The 27684-nt window shown below is 42.0% G+C and overlaps 8 protein-coding genes and 1 non-coding gene across 9 annotated transcripts; 5 read left to right on the top strand and 4 right to left on the bottom strand.

The window, feature by feature from the left end:
- Nucleotides 1-146: 146 nt before the first annotated feature.
- Nucleotides 147-1681, bottom strand: shrb (charged multivesicular body protein shrub). The gene is made up of 4 exons (XM_017237020.3): nucleotides 1370-1681; nucleotides 797-974; nucleotides 455-738; nucleotides 147-392 (listed from the first exon to the last, which is right to left on the bottom strand). The coding sequence occupies exons 1-4, from the start codon at nucleotides 1545-1547 to the stop codon at nucleotides 352-354; spliced, it is 681 nt and encodes a 226-aa protein (XP_017092509.1). The 5' UTR covers nucleotides 1548-1681; the 3' UTR covers nucleotides 147-351.
- Nucleotides 1682-1736: 55 nt separating this feature from the next.
- Nucleotides 1737-2988, top strand: Prp38 (pre-mRNA processing factor 38). The gene has a single exon (XM_017237016.2). The coding sequence runs from the start codon at nucleotides 1897-1899 to the stop codon at nucleotides 2932-2934; it is 1038 nt and encodes a 345-aa protein (XP_017092505.2). The 5' UTR covers nucleotides 1737-1896; the 3' UTR covers nucleotides 2935-2988.
- Nucleotides 2989-3083: 95 nt separating this feature from the next.
- Nucleotides 3084-6207, top strand: LOC108122431 (probable peptidoglycan muropeptide transporter SLC46). The gene is made up of 9 exons (XM_017237014.3): nucleotides 3084-3559; nucleotides 3629-3741; nucleotides 4369-4519; nucleotides 4577-4757; nucleotides 4822-5008; nucleotides 5070-5205; nucleotides 5260-5586; nucleotides 5653-5809; nucleotides 5866-6207. The coding sequence occupies exons 1-9, from the start codon at nucleotides 3358-3360 to the stop codon at nucleotides 5927-5929; spliced, it is 1518 nt and encodes a 505-aa protein (XP_017092503.2). The 5' UTR covers nucleotides 3084-3357; the 3' UTR covers nucleotides 5930-6207.
- A 164-nt stretch (nucleotides 6208-6371) lies between these two features.
- On the top strand, nucleotides 6372-9222 carry LOC108122432 (probable peptidoglycan muropeptide transporter SLC46). The gene is made up of 9 exons (XM_017237015.3): nucleotides 6372-6717; nucleotides 6778-6890; nucleotides 7368-7518; nucleotides 7573-7756; nucleotides 7874-8057; nucleotides 8115-8250; nucleotides 8304-8630; nucleotides 8695-8851; nucleotides 8910-9222. Exons 1-9 carry the CDS (start codon nucleotides 6549-6551, stop codon nucleotides 8965-8967), a joined length of 1479 nt encoding a protein of 492 aa, XP_017092504.2. The 5' UTR covers nucleotides 6372-6548; the 3' UTR covers nucleotides 8968-9222.
- A 4645-nt stretch (nucleotides 9223-13867) lies between these two features.
- LOC108122533 (probable peptidoglycan muropeptide transporter SLC46) lies at nucleotides 13868-16935 on the bottom strand. The gene is made up of 9 exons (XM_017237172.3): nucleotides 16467-16935; nucleotides 16291-16400; nucleotides 16072-16222; nucleotides 15029-15823; nucleotides 14832-14968; nucleotides 14582-14771; nucleotides 14438-14485; nucleotides 14271-14379; nucleotides 13868-14161 (listed from the first exon to the last, which is right to left on the bottom strand). Exons 1-9 carry the CDS (start codon nucleotides 16591-16593, stop codon nucleotides 14104-14106), a joined length of 1725 nt encoding a protein of 574 aa, XP_017092661.1. The 5' UTR covers nucleotides 16594-16935; the 3' UTR covers nucleotides 13868-14103.
- Nucleotides 16936-17520: 585 nt separating this feature from the next.
- Nucleotides 17521-20391, bottom strand: LOC108122400 (probable peptidoglycan muropeptide transporter SLC46). The gene is made up of 9 exons (XM_017236971.3): nucleotides 20059-20391; nucleotides 19885-19994; nucleotides 19676-19826; nucleotides 19432-19621; nucleotides 19052-19374; nucleotides 18857-19002; nucleotides 18607-18796; nucleotides 18380-18536; nucleotides 17521-18322 (listed from the first exon to the last, which is right to left on the bottom strand). The coding sequence occupies exons 1-9, from the start codon at nucleotides 20312-20314 to the stop codon at nucleotides 18265-18267; spliced, it is 1581 nt and encodes a 526-aa protein (XP_017092460.2). The 5' UTR covers nucleotides 20315-20391; the 3' UTR covers nucleotides 17521-18264.
- Nucleotides 20392-21151: 760 nt separating this feature from the next.
- On the top strand, nucleotides 21152-25621 carry slim (scruin like at the midline). The gene is made up of 3 exons (XM_017237152.3): nucleotides 21152-22522; nucleotides 23756-24313; nucleotides 24375-25621. The coding sequence occupies exons 1-3, from the start codon at nucleotides 21632-21634 to the stop codon at nucleotides 24813-24815; spliced, it is 1890 nt and encodes a 629-aa protein (XP_017092641.2). The 5' UTR covers nucleotides 21152-21631; the 3' UTR covers nucleotides 24816-25621.
- Nucleotides 25622-26346: 725 nt separating this feature from the next.
- Nucleotides 26347-26419, bottom strand: TRNAF-GAA (transfer RNA phenylalanine (anticodon GAA)). Its single transcript has one exon. It is a non-coding gene; the product is annotated as a tRNA-Phe (tRNA).
- A 548-nt stretch (nucleotides 26420-26967) lies between these two features.
- Lamtor2 (Late endosomal/lysosomal adaptor, MAPK and MTOR activator 2) lies at nucleotides 26968-27660 on the top strand. Its single transcript, XM_017237089.3, has 3 exons — nucleotides 26968-27133; nucleotides 27193-27379; nucleotides 27439-27660. Exons 1-3 carry the CDS (start codon nucleotides 27066-27068, stop codon nucleotides 27559-27561), a joined length of 378 nt encoding a protein of 125 aa, XP_017092578.1. The 5' UTR covers nucleotides 26968-27065; the 3' UTR covers nucleotides 27562-27660.
- The last annotated feature ends 24 nt before the right edge of the window (nucleotides 27661-27684 follow it).

Below are 27684 nucleotides of genomic sequence, written 5' to 3'. Positions count from 1 at the left end.
TAATCCTTTGATATATCCTGTCATATAGGCGCATGCGACACTTGAAGCCATTTTCTTGAGCGAAATGAACTAAATTCTGTGAAAGTATCAAATATCATTGAAATCACTGTTTTTTGCAGCTACCAGTTACTGATGCATGGCCCGACTAAGTTTCATCATTTATTTGTTAAATCACATGCCTATTTAATGTACCATTTGATATACTGCCAAAGGAATTAATGCCTTATTTCATCTCTCCTTCGCTTCGAACTAAAATTTTGGCTTATGATAATAGATTATTTAATTAAAACAAAACGCTTGGGTCTGGGGTGAATTTGCAGAACAGTGAGGAGATTTCAGTAGCTCGATAATTTAGGTGGACCAGGACAAGAGTTGCTTCATGTCTGGGTCATCTGGAAGAGAGTTAGTATATATTAAGAACTGATAACACGAACACTGTGCCCGTATTACTCACCATCGTCAGCCACTGCTGTCGTTGGAGCCGCCTTCTTCTTCTCCTTGGCCTTCTCAGGCAAATCTTCTGTAGGTGCTTCTGGCAATGTTGGTGTCGGCTCGGGAATACCAATGATTTCCTTATCAAAGTTCTCCTGTTCGAGTTCATCGAGTTCCCGCTCGAGGTCCTCGTCATCGAGATCTGCCCCGAAGGCCACAGGGTTGGAAATGGCATCGGATATTTCGCGGGCCACGTCCTGCTGCTCGGCAATATCGTCCATCATGTCGTGCACCTTGTCCACATCCCTGTAAGAACATTATTGGTTAATTTATGGATCATTTTCGTTTGACTTTCGAATCTTACATATTCTGGTGGGCGCTCTTGAGAGCGTCGGCAGCTCCCTTCATTGTGGTCAAGACGGCAGTGTTTGTGTTGGCGCTCTCCAGAGCCTCACGCTGCATTTCAATGGTGGACAGTGTGCCGTCGATCTGTTGGAGCTGCTTCTCCAGGCGCTTCTTCTTTTTGAGCGCTTGCAGGGCCACTGAAAAGTGTCAAGACAGCAAATAAGTGGATATTCAAATAATAATTGATTTGTTTATATTTGTGAGATGGCCAATTTTGCTAAGCGTGGTTTCTAATTACTCTATGGCATGGCTTATGTTTGTTGTTTGATATCAAAAGGAATGTTTATATTACGTTCTTAGCGTTTGCGGACACGTCCAGGCATCAAATGGTATGCGGGTGAAAAGGAGCGAAGAAATACAGATTGTTTTATTGAATATTCTATTGCTAGCGGTGGTGGTGGCTGATTAATTGAAAGGCCTCAGCCACAAACAAAAAAAACAACAATGAGTCATTTTTTCCAGACACTTGCCACACAAGCGTTCGACCGCTTGATTATCCGGGAAATCCGGTGTCCACCATCCACCTACATACCTCGTTTGTTTTTGGACGCATTCTTGCGAGCTATATTCAGCTCGTCCTCGATCTTGGCCTCGAGGAACTCCTGCTTCTTGATAAGCATGTTCTCAGTCTCTCGCAGCTTCTGTATCGCCTCGCCCGTTGTGGGGGCCACCTCCTTCTTGCCGCCAAACATTTTCCCGAAGAAACTCATCCTGGCTGTGTGCTTTGGTACTCCTACTCTTCAGAAATCCTGTCCAGAAATTCCTTTTTCCAGCTATTGCGTTTTTTTTTGCTGTCTGGCGAGCTGTTTTTGTTCAATAGGCGATGCGATGCGTCATCCGATAGCGATTGTTTCTGTTATCGCCTTCTGGCAGTATATTTTGGTATTTTTTTGATATTTTAATTCTGTCTTAAGCTGGCCACTCTACGCTGCGGACGCCGAAAATAAATAAAAATATTGCAATTTTTATATTTATAATTCCTGGGCGACACCAGGACTCATCATTTTCACTGGCGGCTGTAGGACAACCCAAAACAAAGGCTAGTTGATTCATCGCGTCATGGCAAACCGCACAGTCAAGGAGGCGAAAAACGTGCACGGCACCAATCCACAATACCTCATCGAAAAGATCATCCGGTCCCGCATCTACGATTCAAAGTACTGGAAGGAGCAATGCTTTGCTCTTACGGCGGAGTTGCTGGTCGACAAGGCCATGGAACTTCGTTTTGTGGGCGGCGTCTATGGCGGTAACATCAAGCCCACTCAGTTCCTTTGCCTGACTCTGAAAATGCTGCAAATCCAGCCGGAAAAGGACATCGTTGTGGAGTTCATCAAGAACGAGGAGTTCAAGTATGTACGCGCTCTAGGTGCCTTCTACCTGAGACTCACGGGCGCTGCACTGGACTGCTACAAATACCTGGAGCCTCTGTACATCGACAATCGGAAATTACGGCGCCAGAACCGTGCCGGCCAGTTTGAAATTGTTTACATGGACGAGTACATAGACGAGCTGCTGCGCAATGACCGTGTCTGCGACATCATACTGCCACGAATCCAAAAGCGTTCTATTCTGGAAGAGAACAACGAAATTGAGCCGAAAGTCTCGGTCCTGGATGAAGATCTGGATGACGAACTACCGAGCGACGAGGAAAAGGCAGACGAAAAGGAGGCGAGTCGAACGAAGGACAAAGACTCTTCATCCGTGCGACGACCTAGAAGAGCTCGCTCCAAGTCCAGGTCACGTAGTAGGGATCGCGGCGGCCGACCAGCGCAGAGCAGCAACCGCTCCAGAGACTACTACGACGAACTGGAGGAGTACGATCGACAGCGTAATCGGGCCCGTAACCGAGAGCCCCAGTTCGATGACCATGACCGCCGGCAGGATCGAGACCGGGAGCGCCAGGACCGGGACAGGATGCGAGAGCGGGAGCGTGACCGTGACCGCCAGGATAGGGACCGATACGGCGAAAGGGATCGCCGGGACCGAGACCGAGAATGGGATCGTGAACGTGAACGTGAACGAGACCGCGACCGAGGCAGTCGGCACGAACAGCGGGAGCGGGATTCGCGGGGAGAACGCGAACGGCGCCGCTACTAAAATAAGTTTAAATAATTTTAGTAACTGACTAGTAAAAACTTTGAAAAAATTAAATCTCTGGTATTTTAATGCGCGCCGAGTTGGCAGCACCGTCCGTAATCAGTGGTAAACACAATCAGCTGTTTTCTTTGTTGCTATTAGAAAGTTTTTATAAACATTGTGACGCAGACGGGAATATCTGAAAATTCAGTTCGCTGTGTTCTGTTTCAGCGAGCGGCGTTCGGTTTAAAAAATATACAGCGCGATTCTGCCGCCACAGCAGCAGCTGGAACTGAAGCTTCAGTATCTCGATCCTCTTCGTCACGCTCGGAAGTCGCTATTTATATTAACTGCGTTGCATTATTGAATTAACGTTGAATGATTTGCTAAATCCGCTATCAGTAATCCACTGAGACAGACGAATCGTTAATTTCCGCCAGAGATATGCCGCGCGATGATACTGAGGGCCTGGTGGGCAAGGTGGAGGATGCACCGATCCCAGAGCCACGCAGTCTGAACCCTGCCGTAATATCTCCGTCCAGCAACACCGAGGCTCCCCCACCCCCGAAGCATGATCGTAGAAGTTACCGCTGGTTCATCCTGGAGCCCGCAGTTTTTCTCATCTTCTTCGCTAGATATTTAATTGGTATGTAATGGGAGAAGATTCTCTGTGGTCTCTGAGGTTCTAAATTTAATAAAAACTATGACTTTTTAGGGGCGGTTTACCAAAATCAAATCCTCTACCAGACCTGTGTCACCATCATGGAGTTTAATGCCACGGAATGCGAGCCGTTGCTGGGCATTGATCGTGGAACGGATGAGGTTAAAGTAAGTAAATAATATGTCGATTCCAAGGAAGTCTGAATAGACGATAGTCTGTCAGCTTTGGAATTTTATATTTTCCTATGTACATGTCTGTTTTTTTTTGCAAGTTTTATCTTTGCTATGACGGGTTTTAGTATGGTTTGTGGGGCGTGTAGTGAAATTTTAGACTGTAATTACAAAAGCTCTTCTTTATAGTATTTTTATTTGAAGCTAGATACTTAAGCTTTCGATTATATGATATGTATATTATATTTTATATATAAAAGCATATATATTAAATAATTTGGTTTACAATAATCCTATGATGCTTCTAAATCTTGACCTACAAGTGAACTAACGAGTAGCCTGATTAAAGACAAAGTGAAATCTAGGCAACAAAGCAAGTCAGATTAATCTAATTTAAGTTCCATTGTTTAGCCTATAAAGTTAAGTGCTCGGAGATAATGCATTTGGAACAACGTTCAAGGCTTATCATCGTGCAAAATAGCAAAAATAAAAAGTTTTTTATGACTAACTGTAATAAAGGTATCGAACTTTACTAGACCGTTTAAATAATATATATAAATATATATAATTTTAGCTTTCTGTTGATGTGGAATGACTCATACAACCGTTTATATTTTATTTTAGAAAATTGAAGTTGTAGTACAAAAATATTCTGCGAATATTATGATGGCGACTTCTTTATTGGAGAGCATAATACCGGCCTTTGTGAGCCTGTTCCTGGGTCCCTGGTCGGACAAGTTTGGGAGGAGGCCCGTTCTCCTAACTACTTTTACAGGTTAGTATGTCTATGAATTATTCTAAGGCCGTTTATAATATTTAAATATTATTTTAGGCTATCTTACCGGCGCCTGTATACTAATTGTTATAACTTGGATAACAATGTCTACCAACATTAGCCCTTGGTGGTTCCTGTTGTCGTCGGTTCCTTCGGTCTTGAGTGGGGGAACGTGTGCCTTGATCACAGGAATCTATTGCTACATATCTGATGTGACCGAGAACGAAAAGAGTTTTAGGTAAACTAAAATAATTAATATCAATCAAGTATTTTAAACATTTGATTTATTTCCCCAACTTTAGAATGGTTCTTAATGAGGCTTCTCTGTGCACGGGCATGATGGTGGGTAATGTGGCCAGTGGTTACATTTATGCTGCCACGAATGCCGTCACTCTATTCGCCATTGCTGGTTCCCTGATGGCTCTGGCCTTGGCGTTCGTCTTTCTATTTGTTCCTGAGAGCTTAAATCCTGCGAATATTCACAGTGGTGTAAGGGTCTTGTTACAAAACCTATTGTAGGATTGTTCTTACTTCAAGTATAATTTTCTAGTCCCGAATGCGAGAGTTCTTCCGCTTTGATTTGGTGAAAGATCTCGTCTACACTGCCATTAAAAGACGACCCAATTTCGATCGGGCCATTATTTGGCTGACAATGATTGCCCTGACAATAGCCATATTCGATATGGGTAAGTACATATAAACTTAACTAGGACTACATCTCAATGCAACTGACTTTGCAGAGGGCGAAGGAACTGTCAACTACATGTTCATGCAGGAGAAGTTCAACTGGACCATCAAGGACTTTAGCCTTTTCAACGCATCCCGTATAGTGATTCAGATCGTGGGCAGTATTGTTGGCATGATAATTCTCCGTCGCATCCTAAAAGTGTCAATTGTTTCTATGGCTATGCTGTCCCTTGCCTGCTGCGTTTTGGAAAGCACAGTACGAGCGACTGCCGTTTATTGGCAGGAAATGTACCTGGGAATGACTTTGGGAATGATGCGCGGCGTCATGGGGCCCATGTGCCGTGCTATTCTCTCGCACGTTGCACCCATCACGGAAGTTGGTAAGTAACAGCTCAAAGTTTTATTAGCAAAGTTTGATTACCACTAACATAATTTTAAAATTCTAGGAAAAATATTCGCCTTGACCACCTCTATGGAATCTGTTTCGCCACTGGGAGCTGCTCCTCTCTACACAATAGTGTACAGGAAAACAGTGGAATATTATCCGGGAGCTTTTAATTTTATCAGCGCGGCACTATACTTTCTGTGCTACATTCTCATAGCGTAAGTTTTTCCCACAACTAAATTATATATGACAACTAATGAACCCTTTTTTACAGTGTGATTTTCGGCATCCAGAAAACGTTGGTCAACACCAGTGTTTACCAGGCCATAGGCAGTTAACCATATCCGTTGAGATCGAATTGGATAAATGTATCTCATAGTTTGAATTCCGTCAGACCACTCTCAATCAAAAAGTTTTGTATACATCAGATTTGTGTTTGTATCCCCTGTATTTTGTACAAGTATTATAATAATTTTTTATCTGAATGCGTGTATCTGTACCGATGTTTTTGCTATCTGACTGTGTTTTGCATGTGCAAGCATTGTAAAGTTAAGAGTAATATAAAATATAACTTAAAGTATGCAGTGGGACAATAAACTGTAAATAGACGAAATAACTAAGTATGTTTGTGTACACATGGGCCAGATAAGCCGCCAAAGGGGTTGGTTCTCCGCGTTGGAGAGAGGCGTTGGCGATAGGGCGAAGCTAGCGACTTGGTATGTTCGAATTGGGAATCGCTCGCTTTGTTTGTTTACGTCGCCAATTTCAGCTGTTCCCAGCGTTTAGTGTATCGCTAGAGTTCGGCCCGTTCGGAGGTCTGCCCCATTCATAGTCTGCCCCCCACTTGGCGGTTCTACGATATACTTTGAGGCTGAATGAATAGCTAATTCCTTTGTCTAGCGATCAGTCAGCTGGATATCTGTTACACGATAAGGCTTTAATTGTAAACTGAGCAGCATGCCACGAGTAGATGAGGAGCCTATAATTGGCAGCGACGATGACGAGCCACTAGAAACCGGATTTGGGCCCCCGCCTTCAAATCAGACCTTTTTCAGCCGACTGAAGCCACGAACTCTGCTGCTGGAGCCCGCCGTGTTTTTAGTTTTCTTCGGAAAGTTTCTAGCAGGTGTGTACGATTAACTTTGATTTGCAATAGAAACATTCACTAACCCCTTACCTCCTCTAGATGCTGTATATCAAAATCAGATACTCTACCATACCTGCGTCACGATCATGAAATATAATGCCACCGAGTGTGAGCCATTTCTCGGCACAGATCGTGCTTCCGACCAAGTTAAGGCAAGTGGGCAAGCTTTTGTTGATTCTAGAAATGCATAAATAATTAAGAAAAAATCTATTATTTGTTGTTAAAAGTGCAGAAAGAAGAATGAACTTATAGGAAACCAAAATTGTTTTCTATAATCAAGGTCTTTTGTTAAGAGGGTTTGTATTTTCAAATCCCCTGCATAAATAACAAAGGTTTAAGTTAAAATTCATTCCCATATATTTTTTTTGCCACCTGTTGCTTATCAATTGACTAAAACAAAAGAAAAACACCAATTGTTTATGACTAATTGGCGCGACTTATCACACAAAAGGGTATTATCGACCCAGTACACAAATTGGGAATAGATATTATAGGTGAATGTGTCGAGATAGTAGAATCGCTCCATATTCTCCACCCCCAAAACCGAATGAGTCACGGAAACGTGACGGAAGTGTTTTCGGGTTATCATTTATAGAAAATCCTATAGTAATTACAACTTTTATTCACAGAAGATCGAGGGCCAAGTTCAGGAATATGCTTCTACAATAACCATGATCAGTACTATGATGGAGAGTGCTGTTCCCGCCATCGTAAGTCTGTTTCTGGGCCCCTGGTCGGATAAATTTGGCCGGAGACCCATCCTTCTTTCTACTTACACAGGTAAGCCAAGTTTACTTTTTAAAATTTAATTTATTTATATTTCTTTCTATCTAGGTTACCTCACAAGTGCAATTATAATGATCGTACTTACACAAATAGCGAGGGCCACCAGCATTAGTCCCTGGTGGTTCCTGCTTTCGTCCGTCCCAATGATCTTCAGTGGCGGTACTTGTGCCCTGATCACCATTCTCTATTGCCATGTTTCCGATGTGGCCACCGAGGATAAGCGAGCCATGAGGTAAACAGGGCTATAGCCATAAACTGCATATACATTTTATAATATAATATATATTTTATAATATTTTTATAATTAGTGCCTTATAATATTTATTAATCTTTTGTATAACGATTTCAGAATGGTGACCATGGAGGCTTGTTTGGGCTTGGGCATGCTAGCAGGCGGAGTGGCTAGTGGGTATATCTATGCCTCCATTGGAGCCTCCATCCTGTATATCCTCGTAGGTTCTATTATATTCTTGGCTCTAGTCTATGTCTACTTTGTAAAGGAGAGTCTTAAGTCCGAAAACATACAAACTGGGGTAAGAATTAGTAATAATAATTTGTTTAAATTAAAACTAATAACCTTCCTCTTAAAGTCCCGCATCAGAGAGTTTTTCCGCCTGGATCTGGCAAAGGACCTCGTTAGGACTTGTATCCGAAAGCGTGAGAACTATGATCGGGCTATTATAGGAATGGTGATCATGTCCCTGGCCTTGTGTGTCTTTGCCATGGGTAAGTATTTCTGATAAGTTTGGACTTCAAATGATTAACTTACTATTCAACAGAGGGCGAGGGCACAGTAAACTATATGTTTATGAGAAAGCAATTCGATTATACAGTTCAGGACTATAGTATTTTTAATTCTGCCCGCGTTGTAATCCAAATAGTGGGTAGCATTATAGCCATGATCCTGCTTCGCCGTCTGTTTGGTCTGTCCAATATATCCATGACGCTCCTGGCCTTTGCCTGCTGCATCCTGGAGGCCACTGTCCGGGCTACCGCAGTGTATCGAAGCGAAATGTACTTGGCTCTGGTCGTGGGAATGATGCGGGGAGTCATGTCGCCCATGTCGAAAGCCATCTTATCAAATGTGACCCCAAGTTCAGAATTGGGTAAGTTTTTTTTGTAACAATAATCTTATATCCATAATCTCACAGATTTTTGTCCTCTTTCTAGGTAAAGTCTTCTCTCTGACCACTTCATTGCAATCCATATCACCACTGGGGGCAGCTCCTCTATATACGGCCGTATATAAGGCCACAGTAGAGGTTTATCCTGGGGTCTTCAACTTTATAAGTGTGGGACTCTACTCCATGTGCTATATTATGTCGGCGTAAGTATATATTGGGATTTAAAATAATAATATGTCTAATATAACAAATGTCTTGCAGAGTGGTCTTTGGAATTCAAAAATCAATGGTTGGCACTGGTGTGTACCAGGTTTTATAATCTTAATTTTAATTTTAAACGATAAATATTCCATAATGAACAATTTAAATATGTAATGTCTCGCTGACGACAGCGAGAAAATTTGTAAATCGTTTGTAAGTATTATTGTAAATATTTGTAAAATCAATTAGGCTTAAATATGTAAAGAGTAGGTACGTCAATCCCAAAGTCTAATAATTAATACTGCCTAACCAAAGACAAATGTCTCATGTATTTACTTTTATTGTATATACGCGTAAATGAAAAAAAAACTAAGAAACTTTTCTGAAATAAAAATCGTTTCACTTGTAGACGTTAATTGGGGTTTTACAGCCATAATAGCTACTGTTTGCGTAATTCGGCGGATGTCCAACCCGTTTTCCCATCGAAAGTAGGTCGGAATCACAAAGAATCCCAACCAGATTGCATTAAAAACGTGCAAACAAATAGTGCTCTCAAATTCTAACTTGGTTGTGTTGGAATTCTTTCAAAACAACAAAGTTTATTGACCTCGGCCTTCTTTAATCATAATAGCTCAGTTAATGATATTTTTCGGTTTGGTCACGCACCAGTTGTATGCGAAAAAATCCCTATGAGGTATTCGTGAGGGATATACAAATTGTTTTTATTATTCAATCGCCATGACCACACTCAATATGTTAAATATTAATCAAACATCAATGCCTAAACCCTGAAGCAACAAACATTTCTTCAAGTCGAACCCAACAAAAAATTTAACAAAAATTGTACAACTGTACGAATTGGTATCAATCTAAAAATATTTAGAATTATTTAGAATATTGCCATTTTGCCCCTTGCAATGGCCAGAGATCTGTCAATTTGTATCCGATCGGGAAACAAAGTACCATTTTGAAATCAGCGAACACAGAAGCGACTTTCCTCATTCAAAACATTGCCCAAATATAGTTTTGAAACTTTTCGAATTTTTCCTAGGGGTACCCTCATAAAATTTTGGACTGTTCCAATATCCCCACTTTTGCCCCTTGCGATGGCCATAGCTCGATCAATTTGTATCCGATCGGGAAACAAAGTACCATTTTGAAATCAGCGAACACAGAAGCGACTTTCCTCATTCAAAACATTGCCCAAATATAGTTTTGAAATTTTTCGAATTTTTTCTAGGGGTACCCCATAAAATTTTGGGTTTTTCCAATATCCCCACTTTTTTCCCTTGGGATAGCCATAGCTCTGTCAATTTGTATCCCATCGGGAAACAAAGTACCATTTTGAAATCAGCGAACACAGAAGCGACTTTTCTCATTCAAAACATTGCCCAAATATAGTTTTGAAATTTTTCGAATTTTTCCTAGGGGTACCCTCATAAAATTTTGGGTTTTTCCAATATCCCCACTTTTGCCCCTTTTGATGGCCATGGCTCTGTCAATTTGTATCCGATCGGGAAACAAAGTACCATTTTGAAATCAGCGAACACAGAAGCGACTTTCCTGATTCAAAACATTGCCCAAATATAGTTTTGAAATTTTTCGAATTTTTCCTAGGGGTACACTCATAAAATTTTGGGTTTTTCCAATATCCCCACTTTTGCCCCTTTTGATGGCCATGGCTCTGTCAATTTGTATCCGATCGGGAAACAAAGTACCATTTTGAAATCAGCGAACACAGAAGCGACTTTCCTCATTCAAAACATTGCCCAAATATAGTTTTGAAATTTTTCGAATTTTTCCTAGGGGTACCCTCATAAAATTTTGGGTTTTTCCAATATCCCCACTTTTGCCCCTTGCGATGGCCATAGCTCTGTCAATTTGTATCCGATCGGGAAACAAAGTACCATTTTGAAATCAGCGAACACAGAAGCGACTTTCCTCCTTCAAAACATTGCCCAAATATAGTTTTGAAATTTTTCGAATTTTTCCTAGGGGTACCCTTATAAAATTTTGGGTTTTTCCAATATCCCCACTTTTGCCCCTTGCGATGGCCATAGCTCTGTCAATTTGTATCCGATCGGGAAACAAAGTACCATTTTGAAATCAGCGAACACAGAAGCGACTTTCCTCATTCAAAACATTGCCCAAATATAGTTTTGAAATTTTTCGAATTTTTCCTAGGGGTACCCTCATAAAATTTTGGGTTTTTCCAATATCCCTACTTTTGCCCCTTGCGATGGTCATAGCTCTGTCAATTTGTATCCGATCGGGAAACAAAGTACCATTTTGAAATCAGCGAACACAGAAGCGACTTTCCTCATTCAAAACATTGCCCAAATATAGTTTTGAAATTTTTCGAATTTTTCCTAGGGGTACCCTCATAAAATTTTGGGTTTTTCCAATATCCCCACTTTTGCCCCTTGCGATGGCCATAGCTCTGTCAATTTGTATCCGATCGGGAAACAAAGTACCATTTTGAAATCAGCGAACACAGAAGCGACTTTCCTCATTCAAAACATTGCCCAAATATAGTTTTGAAATTTTTCGAATTTTTCCTAGGGGTACCCTCATAAAATTTTGGGTTTTTCCAATATCCCCACTTTTGCCCCTTTTGATGGCCATGGCTCTGTCAATTTGTATCCGATCGGGAAACAAAGTACCATTTTGAAATCAGCGAACACAGAAGCGACTTTCCTCATTCAAAACATTGCCCAAATATAGTTTTGAAATTTTTCGAATTTTTCCTAGGGGTACCCTCATAAAATTTTGGGTTTTTCCAATATCCCTACTTTTGCCCCTTGCGATGGTCATAGCTCTGTCAATTTGTATCCGATCGGGAAACAAAGTACCATTTTGAAATCAGCGAACACAGAAGCGACTTTCCTGATTCAAAACATTGCCCAAATATAGTTTTGAAATTTTTCGAATTTTTCCTAGGGGTACACTCATAAAATTTTGGGTTTTTCCAATATCCCCACTTTTGCCCCTTTTGATGGCCATGGCTCTGTCAATTTGTATACGATCGGGAAACAAAGTACCATTTTGAAATCAGCGAACACAGAAGCGACTTTCCTCATTCAAAACATTGCCCAAATATAGTTTTGAAATTTTTCGAATTTTTCCTAGGGGTACCCTCATAAAATTTTGGGTTTTTCCAATATCCCCACTTTTGCCCCTTGCGATGGCCATAGCTCTGTCAATTTGTATCCGATCGGGAAACAAAGTACCATTTTGAAATCAGCGAACACAGAAGCGACTTTCCTCATTCAAAACATTGCCCAAATATAGTTTTGAAATTTTTCGAATTTTTCCTAGGGGTACCCTCATAAAATTTTGGGTTTTTCCAATATCCCCACTTTTGCCCCTTGCGATGGCCATAGCTCTGTCAATTTGTATCCGATCGGGAAACAAAGTACCATTTTGAAATCAGCGAACACAGAAGCGACTTTCCTCATTCAAAACATTGCCCAAATATAGTTTTGAAATTTTTCGAATTTTTCCTAGGGGTACCCTCATAAAATTTTGGGTTTTTCCAATATCCCCACTTTTGCCCCTTGCGATGGCCATAGCTCGATCAATTTGTATCCGATCGGGAAACAAAGTACCATTTTGAAATCAGCGAACACAGAAGCGACTTTCCTCATTCAAAACATTGCCCAAATATAGTTTTGAAATTTTTCGAATTTTTCCTAGGGGTACCCTCATAAAATTTTGGGTTTTTCCAATATCCCCACTTTTGCCCCTTGCGATGGCCATAGCTCTGTCAATTTGTATCCGATCGGGAAACAAAGTACCATTTTGAAATCAGCGAACACAGAAGCGACTTTCCTCATTCAAAACATTGCCCAAATATAGTTTTGAAATTTTTCGAATTTTTCCTAGGGGTACCCTCATAAAATTTTGGGTTTTTCCAATATCCCCACTTTTGCCCCTTGCGATGGCCATAGCTCTGTCAATTTGTATCCGATCGGGAAACAAAGTACCATTTTGAAATCAGCGAACACAGAAGCGACTTTCCTCATTCAAAACATTGCCCAAATATAGTTTTGAAATTTTTCGAATTTTTCCTAGGGGTACCCTCATAAAATTTTGGGTTTTTCCAATATCCCCACTTTTGCCCCTTGCGATGGCCATAGCTCTGTCAATTTGTATCCGATCGGGAAACAAAGTACCATTTTGAAATCAGCGAACACAGAAGCGACTTTTCTCATTCAAAACATTGCCCAAATATAGTTTTGAAATTTTTCGAATTTTTCCTAGGGGTACCCTCATAAAATTTTGGGTTTTTCCAATATCCCCACTTTTGCCCCTTGCGATGGCCATAGCTCGATCAATTTGTATCCGATCGGGAAACAAAGTACCATTTTGAAATCAGCGAACACAGAAGCGACTTTCCTCATTCAAAACATTGCCCAAATATAGTTTTGAAATTTTTCGAATTTTTTCTAGGGGTACCCTCATAAAATTTTGGGTTTTTCCAATATCCCCACTTTTGCCCCTTGCGATGGCCATAGCTCTGTCAATTTGTATCCGATCGGGAAACAAAGTACCATTTTGAAATCAGCGAACACAGAAGCGACTTTTCTCATTCAAAACATTGCCCAAATATAGTTTTGAAATTTTTCGAATTTTTCCTAGGGGTACCCTCATAAAATTTTGGGTTTTTCCAATATCCCCACTTTTGCCCCTTGCGATGGCCATAGCTCGATCAATTTGTATCCGATCGGGAAACAAAGTACCATTTTGAAATCAGCGAACACAGAAGCGACTTTCCTCATTCAAAACATTGCCCAAATATAGTTTTGAAATTTTTCGAATTTTTCCTAGGGGTACCCCCATAAAATTTTGGGTTTTTCCAATATCCCCACTTTTGCCCCTTGCGATGGTCATAGCTCTGTCAATTTGTATCCGATCGGGAAACAAAGTACCATTTTGAAATCAGCGAACACAGAAGCGACTTTCCTCATTTAAAACTGAAATATAGTTTTTGAATTTTTAGATTTTATGAGGTGAAGATCTAAGTACAACTATTTTAATAGTAAAACTTAACGATACCTTAAAGTAGATAACAAACTCTAAGTTTTAAAATACATATAAATAGACAAGTCAAAGACCATTGACTCATAACCAATGACTGGTGATCCGTTGCAGTCCAGAAGACGCGTTTTCAATAAATTCGCTCCGCTCGTAAGCGATTTGAGCTTGGCTCCAGGCGATCACATGTTAATTTGGCCACTTTTTCGGATCCGTCTCACTTGAGAACCTTGGCGTAGTGCTGCTTGTGCCGGTACTTGATGCGCAAGACACACCTGGGAGGTGAAGGGATGGGAATGAGGTGTGATCTTGGTTAATTAACGCATTTGGGGCACTGGGCGAGGAGGGGCTTTCCTCGGCTTTCGACCAAAAGTCTTAGCTTACCCGATAAACACGAACGACATCAAGTACAGGAACGAACTGACGAAGTTGAACAGACCCGGGTAGGTGGTTAGGGACCGTTTATATATCAGGGTGTACAGGGGGGCGGCGACTGTAATTAGCGGTAAAATGGTCAATAAATATAATTAAACGGCACTGGCTCTACTCACCGAAAGGTGCGAACGACTGCAAAACATTTTTGATGGAAAAAATTTTACCTGCAAGAAATAAAAAATGGTTTCATTGCCATTTATGTAACTAGTTAAAAAAAAAAAAACACCTGCTGACTGCTAAATTCATAAAATAATACTCACCCAGATCCGATGGCGGTACTATATTCGAAACTATTGTGCGACACATGGGTCCGGAAATGGATCGAAAGACTCCCAGAGCCACAGAAAGGTACATATGCCAGGGCATTGTGGCGAAACCCTTAACTAGATTTTTAAGGATTTCCGAGAAGAAGGCCAACAGAGCTAAGGTTACTACCGACAGTCGGAACACCTGATAATGATTCAAATGTGAATACATCCAACACCTCTACTATTCCTGCGGATGACTCACCTTGCGGAGGATAAGGAACCCTATTAGTGCTCCAATCATGGGCACCAAATGGCTGACCGTCTCAAAGAACGTGTAATCCCGCACAGTCCAATGGAATTTTTCGCGAACAAACAAATACATGACCGTCATCACGCCATCTAAGGTGATTTTCGAATAAGATTTACAAATTAATTAAATAATCGTGCAACTGCACTCACCAAAAACAAAAATGGACAGGAACATGGCCAGGGTGACGAGCCAGATGATGGCCCGGGCATTATGCTCTCTAGGCTTGAAGCAGGTGCTGATCATGTCCTTGATGTGAACCGTACTGAACAGTCCGGCCTTCTGGACCCGCTCCTCTGTCTGCTTCCGCTGCTTCTCCTCCGCTTTCGGGGGCAGGCGTTCCACATACTTGGCCAGCAGATCCTCGTCGAAGCTCATAGCCGGCGTGGCCGGAGTGGCCAGCTCACAGGTTACAGCGCGGTTCTTCTCCAACGGATTGGGCTTCTCCGGATGTTCGTCGCCCATGAAGTTGGGTGGACAATCGATGGCCACGCGATCCAGTTGCAGATCGCAGGCGGTCATGGGCACATCCTTCTCCTTGCCATCCTTTTCGCCATTGGCGATGACCGCAGCTTTCGCTTCCTGAGACTGTCGGAAGTGCAGGCTCTCCGGAACAAAGAATATGATAAAGATTGTAGCAAAGGTCACGATACATCCGGATAATCCTATAGTGGCAGCCGAGCCAGCCGCGGCATAAACGAAACTGGACAGCAGGGATCCGCTGGTCAGGCCGATAAAAAATAATGACTCCATAAAGATCATACGGTATGGCCGAGATTTACAATCCGTAATGTCCGAAATGAAGCAAAAGGCGGCCACCGAAAAGACGCAGTTTCCTCCGAGGATAGAGTGTGGCACTGCCGCCAGGATGTACCACCAGGGATTTATCACATAATAGCTAGATAGTTCACAGATGGCAGCCATCATTAGGAAGGATAGTGAAAATCCTACAAGAAATTAATGGAATGCGGAAATTAAAAATAATTGTATAATTGTTTTTTTTATTTTAAAGGTAAGAATTACGGTATGAAAAAGCTAAGTTCATCTATTATTTGATGGGTTTTTATATAAATAAAAGTTAACTGAACGTGAAGCTATAAATTTTCTAAAACAGAAGTCTTACAGAGTTTTACACAAATATATTACCTATATACCCATAAATATTAACTATTTCTAGTAAAGTCGGAAAACTTACCTATCATGGAGACAATGAGTAGTGGCTTTCTTCCATAATGATCCGACCAGGATCCAATGAAAAGTCCACAAAAAGCCGGAACGATGCTCTCCAGTAGAGTTCTAGTCAGAAAGAGATTAGCCACATAGGGCTGGACTTCCGTTTCAATGGCCTTTGAAAAGGATAAAAGAAAAGGAGTTAGGATTCATCTTCTGTGATATGAAACCCTTTAAAACCCACATTAATTTCAGAACTGGCATTCTTCGAGTCCAATAGCTTGCAATCCGATTCATTGTAATGGAAAATCACCGTACACGTTTGATAGATGACCTGGTTGCGCTGGATAGTACCTGTCCGGATAGTGGGTAGACACTAGTTACGGTGAACTCCGTTTGGAATGGATCGCTGGAACTCACCCGAAAGTGTGTGCGAGAAGAGCAGCATGAAGACAACCGGTTCTATGTAAAACATATGAAATACTTTTTGCCATTGCAGATTGCGTAGCTTTTCCAGCGTAAACGCATTCGAGGCCTTCTCGACCATGTTCGCTGTGCTTGGTTATGGCCAAATTCTTGAACCCAATTCAATGCCTAACCGGCTTTTTTGGCGACCGTCGTTTCTTTCGATCAAGGCTTAAAGCGCGATGGCCTTTTTATTAAAACATTGCAACACCTGTCACGTAACAACGATGGGAGAAAAGTCCCACTTCCGATCAGATCTATGGGCTACTAACGTATAATTCGATTATTATTCAAGCGATTTGATTCCGACGATAATACCGCACAGAAAACAATCACAACGACATCTAAAATTCAAACAGCACAACCCGACGACGACAGCAAACGGCTCGCAATTAGAGTTTCGTTCTCGAAATGAGCAGCTAGCGAAAAATCTGGGCTTTTATATAGAAAAATCGAAAAGCAGTCGACAGTCGACAGTCGTGGCGGCAGAGCCTCCAACAACTATGCAGTCGAGCCGAGCAGGTACTCCAATACTAAGGTGAACAGTTGTTCTAGGGCCAAAAACAATAATACTCATCGATTCAGGTGAAAATTCTCCAACCCATGTATTGGAAAGTGTGTTGCAGGGAAAACTGAAACCCGACTTGTCTCATTCGCCTCACACACTTTTTCAAATGTATCTTGAGATGTTTCCTTAACGAAATCTTTTCGTTTAATAAGCTCATTTATTTTTGGTTTGAGATCATCAGTTCAAAGCTTATTTTCTCTATATCAACAAACTATAGCTCAATGCCTGGTGTTTATTTGTTTTCTTTTTGCCACAAACTCATAGTGAATCGCTTATTTTTGGATCGTGCAAATGAGTAGCACGAGCCAGGCCCATGGGGAAACTAAAAAAAAGGTTGATATAGCACGTACATATGTATATATTAGACCCCCAAAAAATTAACTATGAACTATTAATATTTCCAAAATAAAATTATAATAGTTTTTTGATTTAATTGTCGGAAACAGAATAAAATTCAATATCTAAGATTTTTAATTTAACCTTACATAATAGAGATTATCACATTTTATTTGTTTCTTTTTTTATCATTTGGGAATTATTTTATATTAGTTTTAATTGGTCAAATGACAGTTCATGCAACAGGGTCTGATAGAATCCGAGTTAAATTCCAGAGGTTTCGTTCTGCTCTGTTGGGGCATTAAATTTGTGCGTAAATTGAGATTCATTTTTTTGTTTAAAGGCGCCCGGTGGAGCTTCAGCCAAGGGTGTAAAAAACCTGGCGGCTAATTTAAAATTAGCGAGTGAAATTAACATTTGTTTAAATCTGGAGTTAGCACCAATCATTGGTGATACACAGACTCATGCACATCCTTAATGTTTTTATAGATATTCCGCAAGATTTGTCAAGTGACTGCGCACACGCCTCAGCTTTGTCAGCAATAATAGCCCATATTTTTGTTAATGAGAAAATATTTCGGATTTAGTAATTAAACTCCAGATTAGCAGTCCAGAGGGCTTTCGTATTCGCTAAATCATAATATATACATATATTTCTTTCTATTTCTTAGGGCGCCAGAAAACGAGTATGCAAATTAGAATTGATGTATGGGTGAATGATTTTTGCTTTCAGTGGACGACGACGAGGGAGTTCCCGTCACCGTACCATCTGTGTAATTGATATGCGAAAGTTTCCAATGACTGGCCGATTTTGGCGTCTTCTGTTTTGGTCCGAAATTGGCTAGATGTTCACTTGAAAACCGGCTCATAGTACACCTGATTTTTCGACTTTTTATGCCACACAATGCTGAAATGTAACTTTCATGTCATAATAGATTACCCAAATAAAAGTCAGTTACCTTACCACAACAAAATTATTTCTAGACCAAACAAACTGGCGCTCACAATATTAAAAATCCCCGGATCACTGTCCAGGGTGCGAGTATATATCGCATAATAAAGACTAGATGATATGAGTGGGGAAAGTGTTTGCAAAACTCCAAGCAGGGCAAAGATTTTACCTTTACAGAGAAAAAAAAATCACAGAGTTGTGTAAAGAACAGAGAAACTTGTTGTCCAATTTGTACTTACCCCGCTCATCGGCTGGCAGCAGATTAGTGATCATTGTGCGGCACATGGGATTCACCAGGGACTTGAACAAGCCCAGACCAATGGCCACATAGATCTGCCAACTAACCATGGCGAAGGCTTTCATCAGGCTGCTGGTCGCGTGGCTGAGAATGGAGAGCAAGGCCAACCACAGAATCGCTGACTTGGTGCACTATATCCATAAATCAGCAATAATATTTAGCTTCAAGTTGGGGTGTTTGAACAAGCCTACCTTTCTCAGAGACCAGATGAAGATCACTCCGCCAGATCCAGCCACAGCTGGCACTAAAATGCTGACGGACTCGTATTCCGTGAATTGCTTTACGGACCAATGGAACTTGGCCCTCATAAACATGTAGAAAACCGAATTACTGCCATCTAATAAAGTTAATTATCTAATTTTAGTATTTATGCAACTTTAACTTACCTGAAACGAAGGCTGTTAGTAGCAGTACCACCATTACAATCAGAACTATAGATCGGTTATTGTGCTCTCGTGCCTTTTTGCAGGTGCTCCACAAATCCTTCAGTAAGGAAATCAGTCCTCCTTGATTAGACGATGTGGTAGAGGTGCGATTTTCCATGGGCAGGCTCTCTGGCAGGAATGCAATCATGAGAAACACGGCCACAAAAATGGAACCCGCAGAAATGCTAAAAACCATGTAGGCATCTGTGGCTTCATAGACATATCCTGAGGCGAAACTTCCTAGAAGCAAACCTATGTAGATGGCCAGTTCATAAGCAATCATCCTTAAAAAATAAACACAAAAATATATATGAAATTTAATCCTTTAATGAAGAATTTACCTGTAGGAACGTACTCTGCCCTCGGAGACATCGCCAATAAAGCAAACTGCTGCCACAGAGTAGGTGACACTGCTTCCCAAGCAGGAAAGGGGCACAATCGAAAGGACATACCACCAAGGACTGACTAACCCTTGGTATTGTATAGCCATGTATGCTATAACAGCGGAAATTAAATATTGAATTCCATAACCTGGCGGAAAGATTAGATGAATTTAATGTTAAACGAGTTTTTAGTTCAACCGACCTAAAAAGGAGGCCATTAGGAGTGGTTTCCGGCCATACAGATCCGCCCAGGCTCCAGCAAAAAGACCACAAAAGGCTGGAATAATACATTCCACCATTCGCATTACAAGAGTGACCCGAGCTGCATATGGTTGAACTTCTTCCTCAATTTTCTACAAACAATAACCAATAAATTTGTTTATATAATCACTTTATGAAATTCGGGCTTACCTTTGTCTCATTTGTGGGGTTCTTGGTCCCCAATAATAAACAAACATCATCCGGATATCGAAAACCAGCCGTGCAGCTTTGATAAATGATTTCATTTTTAAGAACAGTTGCTGGATTCCGAGGGAATTTGCCATTAGCGAGCCTTTCCACTGAAAATATTTTGATTAGACTTACACGAGAAGTTGTAGGCAAATAGCAGGATCAAAATTAAAGGCTCGAGGAGATAGATTCCCACTGGCTGAGAAATCGGAGTGGGTAGATCCCCAGGAGATTTAATATTCGCTTTAATGGCGGGCGTAATAGGAGCCAGGATTTCGTCCACTGTCTCTATACTATTTATGCTGCCTGTTTCAGAATCCTGAAGCCCCGCCCGCCTTGCTTTGGCCACAAGCTTTTCGTGGGAATGCGGTTCCTCGTTCATGTCTGCCATCGAACTGACTTTAAGATTTATTCATGCCTTGGAAGAACTCCAGGCATTTCAGATAAAAGCGTGCTCTCTTTTGTGGATTTCCCATTCCTGATGTCATGCACATAAAGTATTCACTCCTTAAGTGAACGCTTCGTAATGCCATTGTCAGAAACGAAAAAGGTTTTAGCATTTTGCTGTTTTGTTTACTCTTTACTTTTAATCGCTTGAGTTGTGAATAAAAACTAAAATATCCATATAAACTATTTTTATTTTCTAATATTTAGCACACACTGTATCTTAGTTGTGATCCCCGCACATGAGTCAACTTAGATTGCTCTTGCGCTATAAGGGACTTTTTATTGCTGATACAACGTGCCTTATCTGAATAAAGACTTGAGTTGGGATTAAACAATAACATGCTCATTTATATGCATGTTGCGAAACGAATGCCAACTTAGTGACGTTAATTGGTGATCAATTAATTTTATGAGAAGATAATTAATTAATGTTGCTTATTTAGTTATTTTTAAAAGTCATTCTTAAAAGCAAAGTATTTCGAACGGAGTTTAAATGATAAGGGGTTTCCCCGCTTCAAGAAATCGCGATAAGTGTGACCAGGTTGTGAATGTTTTGGCTAATTGAACTTTGCACGCAACCAATTTTCAACAAACATAGGATAATAAACCAGATAGTAATGATTATATGTTATTAATTTTTTCCATTATGGTAAGTTACGATTAGTTTTATGATTTTAAAACGCATATCAGTTACCTAATATTCTTGGTATTTTAAAAACACTTATCGATACTATCGATAATTTGACATATGCTACATTTACAAAGTAGGACCAGTTCGATTTGTTGTCAGAAACGTCAGAAAACCAACACTATCTAAATTTAAAGCGTAGTTTGTCGTACAATCAACATGCACGGACGCCCAGCTGCTGTTATTTCGTATAATTAGTAAATTGGATTTCGTGCGACATATAGACAGACTGCAATTTTTGATTTTGGCAAACAAATCAAAACGCAACCAAAGGAACAGTGGCTATTTTCACACACCACGTAACATGTGCACACCAATGCGTGCGTGCGTGTGAGTGAGTGTCAAAAAAAAAATGACAGCAGAGACCAAAGCAACAAACCCAGAAGAAACTCAAACAACCTAGTACATAGTATAGGCAGCCAGCTGTGCGAGGTCGTGGGCCCCCTCCCGAAAAAATCAACAAAATTTGATAAATTTTACTGTTTTCTCCCGTTGGCCGAGATCAGGATACCCAACCGAAATCGTTACCAAATTGTTAACTTGCAACCACTTTTCGATTTCATCGAGCGTGTTATGAACATACTAAAACCATCCAAGCTCAAGTGCATCGTCTTAAACCAACTGCGTCACACTTGGACGTTTCTATTGTTCGTGGTTGATCTGCTGCAGTGTATTATCCGAGCGCCACAGCCCACCAATAACCAAGAGCCACTGAATATTTTCAACAATAACAACAACAACGACCTGATCATGGACCAGGACCTGCCGGAGGAGGGTTTGGGCCAACCGGGGGATCAGCCCCCACAGCCACAGCAACCGCAGCCGCAGCAGGAACAGCAGAATATGCAGGTGGAAGGACAGGAGATAGTTCCGTTTGATCCCAGGGACTTTGTGGCCAGAATACATGCTATTGCAGGCGCAGCGGAACCGATGGACGCTGCCAGCGACATTGACGAGGAGGAGGAAGAAGATGACGAGGATGTGGATGTGGACTATGGCGACACCGACTCAGATTCCGAGTTTGAGGAGATGTACTCGGACGAGTCCACCAGCAGTGATGAACTGGAGGAGCAGAAGCAGATCTCCAAACAGCTTGACGTCTTCCTCGGTCAGCATCCGTCAGAGTCGCAAGGACAGCTCCTGGTGAAGCCCCAATACGCCTTCCAACCGCTGCGCCTGGTCAAGTGCCAGTTCAGAAACAAGCACTTCCCCGGGGGATTCCCGCTGGCGCGCAGTGGCCACCGTATAATTGCCTCCAGCTCGCATCTGTATTCGCTGGGTGGCTATAATCCGCGCAGTGCCCTGGTTGCCTCTCGCCGCGGACGCTGCCTGCTCTTCCAGGAGCTATGGAGCTTCAACTTTGCCACCAGCACCTGGAAGCTAGAGCTGAATGCGGACAATGCCAGCAACATGCCCGTGGAGCTGGCCTCCAATGCGTTGACCATTCACAATAATGTGCTGATTGTGAGTATCTCGCAGATACTATATCTGAACCTCGAAGATTGGTTGTAGCGGGGCTACTGGGGGGTGTTGGGTAGACGAAAATAGATGAGCGACTTTGATTGTGTGTGGGGTGTGTGTGTGTCTGTCTATGTGTTTGTGTGTGCCACCAGTGCCAGTGCTTAGTGCTATTGCTAGTGTTTGTAGGAAAGCGAAACCATCAATTGCAAGGAAAACTAGTTTTTCGCTGCTGCTGTAGAAAACACAATTGAACGGTGAACGGTGAAATGGGGAGAGAAATCGGACAGCTGATCGGGCGCAGATCTTGAGAGGAAGAGAGAACAGTAGTATGAGAGAGAGAGTAGAGTTATTCTGGGCAGACTGAAAATCGCCAGGGCCAATGCCACGCCCTACTCTCCGCCCTCCGAGGCAGCCCCCTGGCCAACCGTTCTGCCACCGCCTCTGCGTTTTGTTTATGCATTCTAAACACTCGAAATGTCAACCCAAACAGCTGCCCATGGCCATTGCCGTTCGCCTCCCACCCTTCGCCACCTCGTGCTCCACCTTCTCTCGCCTATTCCCACTCTGCGCATGCCATGCAACCCTCTATTTTTCCGTTTGGTGTTTTGTTTTCCACATTGGTTACTACGCAGTTGTTGTTTATGCTGCTGCATGCAACAACTTGTTTTCCAGCTTTCCCCCACCTCTTTCTCCCTCTCTCTCTGACACTCTGTCTCTCGCTCGCTCTCGGCTGGAAAACTCAAAACATTGTGCCTTTTCCTTCCACCCAGCTGAGTGCGCGCGCTTTTTTTTTTGGGAGGTTAGCCACCAAACGGGAGCTGTTGGCATTTTATGCTGGCTGCAGTGCCCTTCCCTCAGTGCATTCCACAATTAGCTATAATTTGATGACGAATCATGCCCGATACCAAGTCAGATGGTGTATACATACACAAAAACACACTGGAGACACATGTTTCCGCTTATCTGGGCTGCAGCAGTATTCTTCTACCCAGCCTCCCTTTTCTCGTTCGTCTTTGTCCCGACCGCATCCACATCCACATCCACACCTCCTCCCCCTAGGCGATGATGATAAGCTGACGTTCAAGTATCTGCTAATTGAATGCATCGGCAGCAATGTCAGGGGCGTAGATGCATTGACCCGCTTAACCTCCGCTGCATAAGAAAATTTATTTAATTTACAAAATCTTGCCTGGAAATTGTCAATTTTCATTTAAAAATCAACATTTTTCTTTCCAGTCTCATGGCGGCACTGGCTATCCCTTTGGGGAATCCTGTTCCAACGACTGCTATGTCTACCGCACGAATAGTGGTGGCTCGAAGGCTGGTGTGGAACGTCTGAAGGTCACCGGCGATCTGCCCACGGCCCAGTACGGTCCGGGAATTGTGATCCATAAGCACTACCTGTACACGATTGGCGGTACCACAGGATTCGACTATACATGTGATGTCTACCGCTTGGATTTGCGCACCCGCATATGGGAGAATGTGTATATTAGCCGTCCGGAAATGCGCGACGATCCGGATGGTCGCTACCGCCACGAGGTCGTCTATGATGGCAAGCACATCTATGTGCTGGGCGGTGGTACTTCCCATTCGGTCTACGACCTGCAGCGCATTCCCGCTTACAATCTGGAGGCGAATTGTTGGGATTACTTTGACACACAACCGGATCGCAGTGCTTTCGATATGGATGACGGGAACCGAGGCTATCCGAGGCCACGAAAGTGCTTCTCCTGTGTTCAGCACGAGTCCTCCAATGGAGACATCGAGGCCTTCATCACAGGCGGCTTACAGGTGAGTGGGAATATAGAATTCTATATCCAGTGGAATCTAATAGCCTCGATTCTATTTTCAGGGCGATTTCTCCACATATTTCTCGGACATCTGGAAGCTGAATCTGCGCACTAAGCAATGGTTCCGCATCATAACCGCCAGCTTGCCTCGCCCACTCTACTTCCATTCGGCAGCTCACTCGGACAACGGGTGCATGTATGTGTTCGGTGGTATCGAGTACAATGACAAGGAGATGCGCCGCCGCAACGACCTCTACAAGATGTGGATGACGGTGCCCAAACTAAGCGAGATGTGCTGGGATGCCATTACCTATTATAACGACAATCTCGACACGTATGATAGGAAGGCTCTCGTCGGATACGGAATACCCAAGCGTTTCGTGGACCGTCTGCCGCCCCACAGACGGCGTCGTTTGAACAGATCCGGGACCGTAATCCAGGATCCATCGATGATGATTTCGCTTTATTCCAATCCAAAACGTGCCCGCTCCACAACGCAGTAGGCCTGTCCCACCCGGCACCCCATCCGATCCCCAGATGACCCGATAATAAAGCGAATCCGTGGCGGGGAGCGGTGCTTCCTCACCCCGAATCAGTTTTGAGTTACAGAACTTTACGTTACTATTGTTTAAAAGTTTTGTTTCACATGAGCGCGCGCTGTGATTGAATACGAAGGACATTTATAGTTATACACATATGTATTTTGATATTTCGTAGACTCTCGAATACTTATGTATTTTGATATTTGAAAGACTAGCGAATACCCCGAGTACATAGACACGGAGCAGACCGAGAAAGAAGGAGCAGACATGTTTAGCATGTAAATATGATTGTAATTAAGTTTAGCTAGCGGAACAACAGCCACAAACAGGCCATATGTACGTATGTATTCTAAACTTCAGCTATCAGATCAGCCAGCGCACCCTACACACACCTCCTTCCAGCTATAATACCACCATCCCCCGTTAAAGCCTAACTTTAATACTCGAAATAAAACACGGCTATGAAACAGTTCACCTTTCTTCAATATACCCAGCACCTCACGCACCCACCCACCCACTACCAATTACCCACTCCTCATTCAGACGAACCAATATAGAAGGCTACACCAAACAATGTCATATAGAGGTATATGTATTTTTGTCAAGTGTACATATTACTTAGCGGTAGTAATATTTAATTATCATAAGACTCTCCATCTTAAATGCGATATCATGTACCAATGCAGTGCGTACGGTACTGCCGGATTATATTACCCAAGACTAAATTTGGTTGAATCTAAGTTAATAAATAAATTTTTAATGCAAAAGCCATTGTTTCTTTGATAGTTGTACCATTCCCAGGCTGTTACAGATCATCGTTTATGGCGTGGTTGCCTCCTCGGCTTGTGACCTAGATTCCAAAGCCAAAACTCTGGAAGGGATGGGGCTAGTGTGCTGAGTCATGCGCAATTTGCAGCTGAAATTGCACCCTGCTCCGGCCTCTGGCCCTGGCTCTGGCCATTATTTTCGGCTAACTGCGTAGAATCCAGTGCCAAAGTACAGGTATTCGGGCGATGAAGCGTTTCAAATTCGGTGGTTGGAAGGCAAAAACTGTTGCTGACCCCGAGGAGCACTGATGCATCGGATAATGGCACTGAGAGTGAGCGCATTGGGGGAGGGTTGCAGTGCATACTTGCTGCGTAATAGGTCCGTGACCTGGTTTTTCACGATGACGTCACACAATACGCCTTAACATTTGCGACAAGCGATAAAGATGAGAGAAAAAACCTCTGGAAAACCGGAAATAATGGGTGGAAATGATACTTGGAATGTTTCCACAATTGTTAAAAGATAAAAGTTGGAATTATCTAAGCTGTTTTGGGAAATATTTTGTGGACAAATTTTAAGTAAAAGATTGCATACTGTTTATGTTATAGCCATAAAGATATTTTGAGACCTTATCAGTACTAGTACTTTCTAAAATTAGGTTTCTTATCATTTCAGTTTAAATTTTAAAAGAAAAATATATAGAAATTTTAAAAAATAGAAGATTTGCCGAAACCCGGGATTGAACCGGGGACCTTTAGATCTTCAGTCTAACGCTCTCCCAACTGAGCTATTTCGGCAGGTGAAAGTAGCTTTCCGATAATCCGCATTTATTAAGGGTCTCAAGACTTTTGAAGCATATAGGACTATACAAATTTTGATAATTGGTAGTTTGTTAAATTTTAAATTGGCTTATGAATAACGTTTAATTTATAGTTTTGTTTTTAATTATTATTAAAAATGATAACTATAGGGAAACTATAGGAATGTAAATATTTACATACATAAGTAGCTACTTTGGAACTGAAAAATGGGGTAAAAAATAGCCACAGAAATGGAAATTAAGCTTATTTTGCCTATTTCATAAGCCCAAACTAAGAATAACCATCTTTAATATTTTTTTTTAATAAATCACAAGTTTTGTATGTTTTTAGTTTTTTAGTATTAAATAAATATTTTTAATGTTTTCGCTTCTCTTTTTAGGGAGTGTTTTTATTGGAAATCAAGAGTTTTATGACTAAATTATACTCTTTATATATCAAAGCATTGAATGTAATAAATAGTAACATTTTAAAATTCAAATAAACGTCAGATTTTGGCGCCACAGGGTTGCCACTCTCCCCAAATCGCCTTTTCCTTATCAGCTGATGATGGTGGCTCTGGGACTGGCAAAGGCGTAGTTGTTTTGTTATTTTTTTTATTTTCCACCTTAAAACCCTTAATAAAATGCTGAAACCAAAGGCTCTAACTCAGGTTCTAAGCCAGGCCAACACCGGGGGCGTGGAAAACACACTGTAAGTCATCGTAGTATCCAATCCAAGCACTCCAATAAAGATTTCCAAAACCCCCCCAGATTACTAAGCCAGGAGGGTGCTCTTCTGGCCTATTCGGGCTATGGCGACAAGGATGCTCGGATCACGGCTGCCATAGCAAGTAACATTTGGGCCGCCTACGAAAAGCACGGTCGGAACGCCTTTCGCGAGGATCGACTGACTTTCGTATTGATTGACTGCGAAAATGGTCATGTGGCCATTACCCAGGTGAGTGCATAATTTCTTGGAGTAACCACAGACTTCACCACTCAATCCCTATCTTTCAGGTGGCCAGTGTCTTGCTGTGCCTGTATGCCAAGCAGAACGTCGGACTAGGCTTGCTGAAACAGAAGGCCATGTCCCTGGCCGCGTATCTGGAGCGACCTCTGAAACAGATCTCGGCCTCGTGAAGATTGTGAATAGAATCTTAGGGCAGTTGGCGAACTGAATAAGTTAATAAGTGTAATGCATTAATAAGAAATTAAATATATGAATAGTAATTCGTAAAATCTTTATTTTGTCCTGAAACATCG

Source organism: Drosophila bipectinata, chromosome 2R, assembly GCF_030179905.1.
Source record: "Drosophila bipectinata strain 14024-0381.07 chromosome 2R, DbipHiC1v2, whole genome shotgun sequence".
Taxonomy (NCBI): domain Eukaryota; kingdom Metazoa; phylum Arthropoda; class Insecta; order Diptera; family Drosophilidae; genus Drosophila; species Drosophila bipectinata.
The sequence above is the reverse complement of the archived record's forward strand: the minus strand, read 5'-3'. Positions and strand labels throughout refer to the sequence as shown.

Coding starts and splice junctions, on each gene's coding strand:
- shrb (XM_017237020.3), bottom strand. CDS start 1,547: ATGAGTTTCTTCGGGAAAATGTTTGGCGGCAAGAAGGAGGTGGCCCCC. Junction 739..796: donor AAGAGCGCCCACCAGAATAT/GTAAGATTCGAA, acceptor ATGTTCTTACAG/GGATGTGGACAAGGTGCACG. Junction 393..454: donor GACAGCAGTGGCTGACGATG/GTGAGTAATACG, acceptor ACTCTCTTCCAG/ATGACCCAGACATGAAGCAA.
- Prp38 (XM_017237016.2), top strand. CDS start 1,897: ATGGCAAACCGCACAGTCAAGGAGGCGAAAAACGTGCACGGCACCAAT.
- LOC108122431 (XM_017237014.3), top strand. CDS start 3,358: ATGCCGCGCGATGATACTGAGGGCCTGGTGGGCAAGGTGGAGGATGCA. Junction 4,520..4,576: donor TCTCCTAACTACTTTTACAG/GTTAGTATGTCT, acceptor ATATTATTTTAG/GCTATCTTACCGGCGCCTGT. Junction 5,587..5,652: donor TGCACCCATCACGGAAGTTG/GTAAGTAACAGC, acceptor TTAAAATTCTAG/GAAAAATATTCGCCTTGACC.
- LOC108122432 (XM_017237015.3), top strand. CDS start 6,549: ATGCCACGAGTAGATGAGGAGCCTATAATTGGCAGCGACGATGACGAG. Junction 6,891..7,367: donor GTGCTTCCGACCAAGTTAAG/GCAAGTGGGCAA, acceptor TTTTATTCACAG/AAGATCGAGGGCCAAGTTCA. Junction 8,631..8,694: donor GACCCCAAGTTCAGAATTGG/GTAAGTTTTTTT, acceptor TCCTCTTTCTAG/GTAAAGTCTTCTCTCTGACC.
- LOC108122533 (XM_017237172.3), bottom strand. CDS start 16,593: ATGGTCGAGAAGGCCTCGAATGCGTTTACGCTGGAAAAGCTACGCAAT. Junction 14,380..14,437: donor GCAGTCGTTCGCACCTTTCG/GTGAGTAGAGCC, acceptor CGCTAATTACAG/TCGCCGCCCCCCTGTACACC. Junction 14,162..14,270: donor ATGTCGTTCGTGTTTATCGG/GTAAGCTAAGAC, acceptor TTCACCTCCCAG/GTGTGTCTTGCGCATCAAGT.
- LOC108122400 (XM_017236971.3), bottom strand. CDS start 20,314: ATGGCAGACATGAACGAGGAACCGCATTCCCACGAAAAGCTTGTGGCC. Junction 19,622..19,675: donor CCTAATGGCCTCCTTTTTAG/GTCGGTTGAACT, acceptor TCTTTCCGCCAG/GTTATGGAATTCAATATTTA. Junction 18,537..18,606: donor GCTGCCAGCCGATGAGCGGG/GTAAGTACAAAT, acceptor TTCTCTGTAAAG/GTAAAATCTTTGCCCTGCTT.
- slim (XM_017237152.3), top strand. CDS start 21,632: ATGAACATACTAAAACCATCCAAGCTCAAGTGCATCGTCTTAAACCAA. Junction 22,523..23,755: donor TTCACAATAATGTGCTGATT/GTGAGTATCTCG, acceptor TTTTCTTTCCAG/TCTCATGGCGGCACTGGCTA. Junction 24,314..24,374: donor TCATCACAGGCGGCTTACAG/GTGAGTGGGAAT, acceptor TTCTATTTTCAG/GGCGATTTCTCCACATATTT.
- Lamtor2 (XM_017237089.3), top strand. CDS start 27,066: ATGCTGAAACCAAAGGCTCTAACTCAGGTTCTAAGCCAGGCCAACACC. Junction 27,134..27,192: donor GGGGGCGTGGAAAACACACT/GTAAGTCATCGT, acceptor AAACCCCCCCAG/ATTACTAAGCCAGGAGGGTG. Junction 27,380..27,438: donor GTCATGTGGCCATTACCCAG/GTGAGTGCATAA, acceptor CCTATCTTTCAG/GTGGCCAGTGTCTTGCTGTG.